Consider the following 10,568-nt stretch of genomic DNA (forward strand, 5'->3'; position numbering starts at 1 on the left):
GAGCGGAACTCACAGGGATCGACGAAACAGGTGTAGAACATCTTCTGCCTTGACTCTGGCGCGGGTCAGATTTAAGTGACCGACGGGTTGGAGGGTCGGATTCAAGTGACCCGCAAAGTGGAGGGTCGGATTTGGGTGACCCGCAAAGTGGAGGGTCGGACCCAAGTGACCCGCGATTTGGAGGGTCGGATTTGGGCGACCTGCAGATTGGCGGGTCGGATTTGGGTGACCTGCAGATTAGAGGGTCGGACCCAAGTGACCTGCAGATTGACGGGTCAGATTTTGATGACCTGCAGATTGGCGGGTCGGATTTTGGTGACCTGCAGATTGGAGGGTCGGACCCAAGTGACCCGCGATTTGGAGGGTCGGATTTGGGCGACCTACAGATTGGCGGGTCGGATTTGAGTGACCCGCGATTTGGCGGGTCGGATTTGAGTGACCCGCGTTTTTCGATCTTTTCGGCCGCCGTCTTGTACTTTGGCCTCCAAACTTTGTGTAGTTTTGGTGGCTTCTTTTCCACTTCTTCCCTCTGCAATCTTTTGACCTCTTGCGCAAGAATTCGCGCGCGCGCAAGCAGGACACAACGCTTTTTGATCCGCTCTTCAAGAGTTGAACGGGTCCTTTTGACTTGTACCCATTCACTTGTTGGTGATTTGGAGGAGAGGACATTTGTCCGCTGTTGGGGCGCTTGACGTTGCCTAATTTTCAGATCCGTCTCGTAACGGATCCCGTCAATTGACTCCAAAGCCCTAACGAGTTGGCGCGCAAGGCGTTGGCGCTGCCTTTGGCGAGCTCTCTTCGATAAAATGGACGCGCTTTCTGTACTCAACTCCTTGATTGAGGAGGAATTCAGATCTGCAGATCCGGACTCGTTGGAGACCGGACAGGCATTACGAGGTTCAGCTATCGCAGCAACGGGGGCGTTGATCTTCCTTCGCTTGCGAGAGGCGGAGGATCTGGAGGAGGAAGACGACAGATATTCCTCGAACTTCAGTTGGTCGAACTCGTATTCGACCACTTCTTCAACCGGGATGCAGATCCGAGGTTGCGACACGACAGCTCCGGCAGCGAAGCTGTTGGCTCCCACTGTGGTCGCCAGTTTGTTTGCGTCGAAAATTGATGTATTCATTGCGGTATTCATTACAACTTCAATCGTTACAATGAAAACAAAAAAAGATTGTCTTTTTATAAGACTTTTACACAATGAAAACAAAAGTTTACAACTCTCGTCAAAACAAACGCAGAGATCGTTTATCGGTCTTCTGCTTGCGTGGGATCTTTGCCTGTGCCGGGGTTTATCCGTGGACCGCCTTAGATCTGGATCCGGTTGATGAAAAATTTGGCAGAGCTTCGCCTTCGCCGAGGAAGTATTTGATTTGAAGCGCTGAAATCGACCAAGCGAAATCAGGGCTCTTCTCGAGATTAAGACCAAGCCTAATCTCAAGGGACGGACGGGAACGGGCGTCGGATCTCTCGAACTCTCCTTCTTTATGCCGAAGAACTCGCCAAGATCTGTCAACCCTCGCTGAAATTCGTGCTCCTTTGACTCCACAATCCGGCAGCACCTCCTCGTCTTGATAATCAATCGCCCCCGCTGAAAGGCGCTGATTTCTTGTGTTTTACGACTTTTCCGATCGAGACTTGTAGTTTCTCCCGGTTTGTTTACTCATCCGTCGTGTTGACTTGTATGCTCCACGCGAGTTGATTAATGTACGTTGATTGATGCCATCGTGAACTGATTGACGCGCGCACTGATTGACATGCACGAGCTGAATGATGCGTGCGCGTTAACTGACTGTTGGGCGCGTTTGTACGCTTTGAGTTGATTAACGTGTGCGGTCCACTTGGCGTTTTCCATTGTGGTGGTTCGTTGTCGTGTCATCAACAGTTTGCCGATTCGCTTCATGCGCTTGTCGGCGTTGGATAATCCTCTTTGATTCGGATAACAACGTTCATCACCTTCTCTTTGTCTTGAGCTGTGTGCGGGCACCCATAGGCATTTTTAGACGCCTACAATAACACATTCTCACATATATAATTGAGGAGTTATATATAACACTGGTGATAAGTCTCTACAGTAATTAGCAAAATAGGGGCTATTAAAGGATCCAAACACCTGCAAGATGGAATTGTGTGAACATTGCATACTTAGAAAGAAGACAAAAGTAAAATTCGGCACCGCAATTCATAACACCCAAGGTATATTAGATTACATTCACACAGATGTTTGGGGTCCTTCCAAGAACACATCTCTTTGTGGGGCCATTTAGTTTATCATTTTCATTGATGATTATTTTATGAGGAATTGGGTATATACCTTGAAGCATAAACATGAGGTTCTGGATATTTTTGTGGAATGAAAAAAGAAAGTGGAGCTGCAAACAAGTAGAAAGGTGAAAGTACTCCGTTCTGATAATGGTGGTGAGTACAAGAGTGATCCATTTTTACAGTTTTATCAGGATCACGGTATTAGACGCCATTTCACATTTAGGGAGACACCGCAACAAAACGGGGTGACCAAGAAATTGAATCGTATCTTGTTGGAGAAAGTGACGTGTATGCTCTCACAAAGTGGATTAGCTAGATCATTTTGGGCCGAGGCGTTGGTTTATGCGAGCCATCTCGGTGAATAGGTTGTCGTGCACTGCGATACATGAAAAGACTCCTATTGAGGTATGATCTGGTTCAGTGGCTAGTGATTATGATTTGATTCGGATATTTGGGTGTTCAGCTTACTATCATGTGAATGATAGAAAATTGAATCTGATGGCTAGAAAAGCAATCTTTGTGGGTTTTAGAGATAGAGTTAAAGACTTCAAGTTGTGGGCTCTAGAAGACAAGAAGATGATCATTAGCAGAGATGTCATGTTTGATGAGGCTGACATAATGAGGTCTCAGATTCCTCAGCAGGTGGAGGAAGGCCATACTAGTGAGGTATCTCAGCAGGTGGAGGATGATGTGACTCCACAGACTTCAGATAGCATAGTATCTATTGAGGCTCCTGCAGAGGTGATACTGGGAGGAGATAATATGACAGATGGGCATGTGGAGGATACAATGGATGTTGGGACTCAGGAACTTGGTCATGTTTATGAGTCCATTGTAGCTAATAGACCAAGAAGAATTATTCGTCGGTCAGCCAGATATGATGATGTGATGATAGCATATGCTTTGTCAGTGTAGATCATTGATAATTTTGTTCCTTCTACATATAAGAAAACAGAGTTAAGCTCTGATTCAATTCGGTGGAGGGAAGCTATGGAGGAGAAGATGCATTCTCTTCAGAAGAATGACACTTGGAAACTTGTAAAATTATCAAAGGGTAAGAAAACAATTGGATGCATGTGAGTATATGCAAAGAAAGAAGGATCTTCTAATGGAGACATTTGATACAAAGCTAGATTGGTTGCTAAAGGGTATGCCTAACTTGAGGATATTGATTACAACGAGGTATTCTCACCTATTGTGAAGCATTCATCGATAAGAATACTATTGACATTGGTGGCACAGCTGGATTTGGATTTGATCCAGATGGATGTGAAGATAGCCTTTCTACATAGAGATTTAGAAAAGGTGATCTATATGTCATAACCGATGGGTTTTAAAGCTACAGGCAAGGAAGATTTAGTATGTAAACTAAAAAATCTCTTTATGGATTGAAACAATTACCGCAACAATGGTACAATAGATTCGATAGTTTGATGATTGGACAAGGGTACACAAGGAGCTCATATGACCCGTGTGTGTACATGCACAAACTACAGAATGATGAGTATATTTATTTGTTGTTATATATTAACGATATGCTCATTGCTTCCACGAATACTTTAGCTATTAGGAAGTTAAAAAAGAAGTTGTCATCCGAATTTGAGATGAAGGATCTTTAAGAAGCAAAGAATATATTGGGTATAAAAATTAAGAGAGATAGGGTGAAGGGAAGGTTGAAGTTGACTCAGAGGAGCTACTTGCAAAAGATGCTGAAGAAATTTAGCTTTGATGGCAATACTAAGGTGATGAGTACTCCATTAGCTCCACACTTTAAGCTATCAGCTAAGATGTCACATGTTTCAGTTGAGGACCGTGAATACATGCCTAAAGTTTCATATGTCAGTGTTATGGGTAGCTTGATGTATGTTATGGTATGTACAATGCCAGATTTATCACAGCCGTGAGCATGGTGTCTAGGTACATGCACGACCCCGCGAAGGATCATTGGAAGGCCGTGAAGTGAATCTTACGGTATATCAAAGGTACCGTGAATGTTGATTTGGTATTTGAGAAGAATGGGAGCAATGGACAGGATTGTGTTGGATATGTGGATTCGGATTATGCTAGGGATCTTGACAAGCATCAATCTACTACTAGATATGTGTTTACACTAGCAGGAGTACCGGTGTGTTGGAGATATACACTTCAGTCTACAGTAACTCTTTCTATTACAGAGGCAGAGTATATGACGTTGTCTGAAGCTGTGAATGAAGCTTTGTAGTTGCAGGGGTTATTATATAACTTGGGGATTGCAAAGGATACCATTAGGGTAAACTGTGATAGCATATCAGCTATCTATTTTGTAAAAAACTAGGTGTATCATGCTCGGAAAAAACACATTGATGTCATGTTCCATTTTGTGCGAGATGTCTTGGATGATGGAGATATTATATTAGAGAAGAGCCACACAAAGGACAACCCGGCAGATATGATGACCAAAGTTGTCACTAGGGTAAAATTTGGTCATTGTTTGGAGTTGTTAAACATTCTTCGTTGTTGAGGGCCTTTGGAGACCATTTGGGTGAACTACGCGAGGCTTGATTCCTTAGGCAAGAGGATACGTAGGCAGTCAGTTTGATGCAGCCAGTTTGATGAGTTGATACCGATATGATGGAGATTATTCACATTCTCATTTGGGTTCCCGACTTGTTGTGGATTGAGTACGTTGTCGTGGATTAATTCCACTTCGTATTGGACGCAACGAGTGGGATGATTGGTATCGGGATCGACTCAGTTTTGAGAAAACTTCACCGATGTGAAGAATTGTAGAAACAGTGACGAAGAACAAGAAAAACGAAAGAGACATTTGGGTGTTGGCCGGTCGACCGCGAGGACAATCCCGGTCGACCGAATTCATGCACAGAACAGGGGAAGTTTCGGCTCCCTGGCCGGTCGACCGCGAGCTCAAGCTCGGTCGACCAAACCCTGTTGATTCTGCAGGCTGAATTTTCAGCCTGCTGGCCGGTTGATCGCGGGAAGCAGTCTAGTCGACCGCGATGCGGTTTTAGGCCTGGGCTCGGTTTCCTGATCTGTTTATGTTTTGTGTTTGATATAAATACAAACACGTTTTAGGGTTTCTAATATAGCACAAAAAGAGAGACTTTTGAGCACTTTGTCTGGAAGAATTTGTGAGGGATTTGAGAGTTTTGTTTGTAAGATTAAATTGAGTGATTGTAATCTCTATTTGTACTCTCTCTCTATTAGTCAAAACTATCACATCCTTGCTCTGTGGACGTAGGCACATTGCCGAACCACGTAAAATTGATGTCTTGCTTGTGTGGTGCTTATTTTTTAGTTGTTGATTTGTGCTCCTATCTCGTTCGTTTGTTGTGTTTCGGCTTCCGCTGGGCACAACAGTAACATTACCCATCCCCTTGTTTGCAAAATGCATCAATGATATATTATAGGTGAATACATTGGGCGCCACCTCACCCTGTATCTTCACCTTCGTAAGGAACTCAACTGCTGAGCTCCGAGACTACACAGCCCTTTGATAATAGTATTATAAGTGACCACATCAGGCTTGCATCCCCACTGAGGCATTTTATCGAGCAGCTTGGCCTCATCGTCAACCTTGTTTCGTTTACAGAGGCCGTTGATAAGGGAGTTGAGAGCTACAACATCAACGGTCCAGCCTCGTTTAATCATAGAGCAAAAGAATCCATAACCAAGACCCACACGCTTCATGCCGCTGCAACAGTCGATCAAGATGCTGCAGGTGTGGTCATCAGGTGAAATGCCTCCGACCCAGTTCATCTTGTTGAACAACGAGATGATTAGATTTGGATTTTGATGGTGGGTCTTCTTGATTGTTCCGAGGACCGAAATGAGCAGGCTATTGAATGAGGAAACCGGTGGCTTGGGATTCGAATCGAGCACTTGATCGAACACACCCAGCGCCTCTCCGATCTCAAGGTGACTAGTTGGCCGGCAGCGTTGCTTGACAATGTCCTGTAATTTTCTCGTGTTGTCGAGAGAAGAAGAGGATCGGCCATGGCCATAGATTTCTTCATTAGTTTCAGATTTGGAGAGGAGTATGGCTGACGAAGAAATCTTCTTCATTTTCAGCTCACGACGATTTACAGAGATTTAGCTGAGTGGGGCGTTTTAATGTGGGTTTTTTTTTCAATACTAGTTTCAGACCCGTGCGATGTACGGATTTATTTAATATACAAAAATTGATGTAGCAAAAGAATACAAACAGTTCAAACAGTTTACGAAGCGTTCAAACAGATTACGAAGCATCTTGTTTGAAAAATTGAAAAGGCAGGGAGAATTAGTTCAAATCTCAAGGAGAACTTTTTATTTTTTATTTTTTATTTTTTATTTTTTATTTCAAATTTAATATGGAGAACTTTTGTAAAAACTTGACAAGTGGCACTTGCAAGAAGATAGCAATTGATATGTTTGCCAAGTGTTGTTTAAAATGGTATGGGTCATTTTTGCCAAGTGGCATTTTTACCAAGTGGTGAATTGAAGGGTAACAACTTTTAGTAATAGTATATAGATTAGCCCCTGATATCTTTCATATTTTGGACGTATTCGTCAAATCATTGAAATTGCTATTAGGCCCCTCAACTCGTAATTTATTTGGATTAGCCCCTCCAACTGAACTCAAAACTAAATCCCCTTCCTCATCCGAATCTGTTCTTAGAAATCTCCGCTCAGTTCTGCTGCTGCAATCACTTAATCATGAATGAGTTAATCATGAAAGTGCATATGTACCGGTTTGGGCTCTACAATCAGCTCTAAAATCATGCACTAGAGACTAATTTACCATATTGATCATTTGTAGTTACGCTGTAGAGGTACAACTCGTCCCTAATTTAATTCTCATAATTAGTCCATTGATTCTCCATTAACAGCTCACTAACTTACCCATTATTCTCTTATTATACACGCGGGTGATTAATTTAGTCAAACATTTGCTAACATATTATACCTGCTCTTCAAAACATTGCTCAATAACCATCAACAGTGCATGTAAATAAATAAATAAAACGTGCATGCATTTAAAAAACAAGGAAGGGTGGATCGTTCATCAACTTTCTTAAAGATGATCCTGCCCATTATCTCAAGCAACAAAACCAGTAACTATTATAGTGCCAAGAGAATTTTTATGTTAGGCTATAATTAAGGACAAATTTTCGTTTTAGGCCTTTTTAGAAACTTATTTACAAAAAACGACCTATTTTAAAAATATTTGTCAAATTCGACCCAGTTTCAGTCAGTTGGTTGAAACTGGGTCGAATTTGGCGAAAAAACATCTAAAACTTTACAGGACTTCAAGTTCCGTGAAGTTTAAGCCCCAATTACTAACTTAATTAACGAAGTAATGGGGGCTTAAACTTCACGGGACTTGAAGTTGGATGTTTTTCACCAAATTCAACTCAGCTTCAACCAACTGGCTGAAACTGGGTCGAATTTGGCAAATATTTTCGAAGTAGGTCATTTTTTACAAATAAGTTTCTAAGCGGGTTTATTTGCTAAATTCGACCCAGTTTCAACCAGTTGGCTGAAACTAAACCAAATTTGACGAAAAAACATCTAAAACTTCACGAGACTTCAAGTCACGTGAAGTTTAAGCCCCAATTACTAACTTAATTAACTAAGTAATGGGGGCTTAAACTTCACGGGATTTGAAGTTGGGTGTTTTTTCACCAAATTCGACACAGTTTCAGCCAACTGGCTGAAACTGGGTCGAAGTTGGCAAATATTTTCTAAGTAGGTCGTTTTTTACAAATAAGTTTCTAAACAGATTTATTTTGAAATTTTTTCCTATAATTAACCATCCATAATTTCTTGTGATACCAATAATATGTTCAGAATAAAAAAGGTAAGCAAAAGACTAAAAAGAACATAGATGATTGGAAATAGAAGGGCAACAAAACCATGAGCAATGTAGCTTTGTCGCGCTACAACCCAACAAAACATTATGAGGAAAAAGGAGCCCTCAGATACAAATTCTACGGATCATGGAATAAAAATAATCATTGAGTTTCAGTTTGCAACATGATACACAAGAATCATCCATGGCCCTCCGGTGGTAGTTATTGAAACCGAGGACTTTGCTACGCACTTTCAATACTAGTTCTGTAGCTTATCTTCACCAGTAATCCTTACAACTGCAACTACCCCCTTTAAACAAATGAAACCTAGTCCTATCTCTAACAACAATTTCTCTATCATAAACCTTTGAAATGAGCTTAGTTACGTGATGACAATCACCACAAACCCTCAAATTCTTGACAATTCTAATCCTCATCCCATCCTCAGTACTAATCAAACCTAAGGCAATTGCTAGTTTCTCACCGTGTCGAGCAAGTGCATCATCTTTCTCCTCTTCATCAATGTTCAACAAAACTTCCCTCCGATCAGGCACATACCCTTCGATTCTTATTCGATACTCAATCTCTTCCCATTTTGCCAATATTTCATTTATCCGAGGATGTGAAGTATCTCCCACCAAAAACTGATGAATGATGCCATTAATCTCGATCAGGCTACAACCAGGAGTTTTCTCGACGCCCTTTTGCTCCATCAGAGTTCTTACCCTACGAGCATCATCGTGCCTCCCAGTGGAAGCATAAATGTTGGCTAATAGAACATATACACCGCTGCAATCTGTCTCTAATCTAATCAAATGATTTGCAACATACTCTGCAAGCTCTACATTCTTATAGAAGCGACAACCCGCCATGAGAGCCCCCCAAATTAGGGCGTCCGGCTCCATTTGCATAGAATCTATTAAACCTCTTGCCTCATCTAGCAACCCGTTTCGAGCCAAAAGATCCACCATGCACCCATAATGCTCAATCTTAGGCTTGATTTTGTATCGCTTAATCATCGAGTCAAATAGCTGGCGACCCTGGTCAACTAACCCAGCGTGTGTGCAAGCACAAAGAGCGCCTATGAAAGCAATATCGTCTGGCACAATCCCACACCTCTCCATCTCTTTAAACATCCTCAACGCTTCCAACCCTCTTCCATGCATCGCCAACCCCTTGATTACGGTCGTCCACGCCAGCACATTCCTCTCGGGCATTTCCTGAAAAACCCTCAACCCTATCTCCACCTCCCCGCACTTCACATACATATCCACCAACGAAGTTCCCAAAAACACGCTAACCCTCCTCCCCTTACTCCTCAAATAGCCGTGTACCCACTTACCCTGCTCCAAAGCGCCTACATGCGCACAAGCCCCCAGGACGCTGACCAGGGTCCGGTCCTCTGGCTCAAACCCCTCCTCTTGCATCCTTGCAAACACCTCCAATGCCTCCTTCGACTTCCCACAACTCAAAAACCCTGATACCATAGCCGTCCAAGAAACCGCATTTCTTTCAGGCATTTCATCGAACAACTTACGGGCATTCTCAAAATCACCAAATTTGAAGTAGCCGCTAATCATTGTATTGTAAGTAACAGGGTCTTTGATTAGAGATTGAGAAAAAAGGCGACGAGCATTGGGGAGATCGTAGGAGTGGAGGAGGGAGTTGAGAACAAAGAGGTGTGAGAGGAGGCCGAGCTTGAGGGAGTGGGCGTGGAGGAGAGGGAGGGAAGGAGGGGAGAGAGACGGGGTGAGGAGAGCGGGGAGAGTGTGGGAATCGGGACGATGGCCGAGACGGAGGAGGTGAGAATAGAGGAGGAGAGGGAGGGGGTTGTGGGCTTTGGAGTGGGCCTTGGAGTGGGCCCGGATGAGGAGGTTGTGGAGGAAGAGGGAGGGGAGTAGGAGGCCCGATGTTGTTAGGTGGGCCTGGATTTGGTGGAGTTGGGTTGGATTTGTGCAGCGGAGGATAAGTTATTCCGTACCTAGATTGACCGTTTTCTACTATTGAATGTCTCATTTAATATCACTGTTCTTTGTCTTAATTTACCTCGATGCATAGGGATAGTACTCAGACATGAATTGCCAACATACTTGTCAAGGTTCTTTGCACACAAAACATTTCTTGTAATTTTTAATGTGTACTATATTACAGATTCCCCAACCCAATTTTTTAAGTTCGGTTGGTGTTTTTGGCGCAATCACACCAAAAATGGGAGAGTTATTGAAATATTAGCACAACAGAAAAGATCAACTAGGCTTCAAGTAGACAAATTTCCCTCACTCTCCGCTCAGCGCTAACTGGCCGCTCTCCTCTCATCTCCTCTTCTCTCTCTTCTCTTCTCCTTCTATTTCCTCCACTCTCCGCTCAGTGGCTACTGCCACTTTCCTCGTTCCCCGTCTCTCTCTGAACCCAGCCACGTCCTCGCTCACCATCCTTTCAACCTAGACGGAAAAAATTTCCGTCTAGGTTGAA

The 10,568-nt window shown here is 43.1% G+C and overlaps 2 protein-coding genes across 2 annotated transcripts; both read right to left on the minus strand.

Moving 5' to 3' along the window:
* LOC109821701 (pentatricopeptide repeat-containing protein At1g62680, mitochondrial-like) lies at positions 5,710-6,330 on the minus strand. The gene has a single exon (XM_020387866.1). The coding sequence runs from the start codon at positions 6,328-6,330 to the stop codon at positions 5,710-5,712; it is 621 nt and encodes a 206-aa protein (XP_020243455.1).
* On the minus strand, positions 8,118-10,063 carry LOC109821702 (pentatricopeptide repeat-containing protein At5g66520-like; the record flags this gene model as incomplete). Its single annotated transcript, XM_020387867.1, has 1 exon — positions 8,118-10,063. A coding segment is annotated over one exon (1,689 nt), but the record flags the coding sequence as incomplete, so codon positions are not given.

The sequence above is a fragment of the Asparagus officinalis genome, chromosome 8 (genome assembly GCF_001876935.1).
Source record: "Asparagus officinalis chromosome 8, Aspof.V1, whole genome shotgun sequence".
Lineage (NCBI taxonomy): Eukaryota > Viridiplantae > Streptophyta > Magnoliopsida > Asparagales > Asparagaceae > Asparagus > Asparagus officinalis.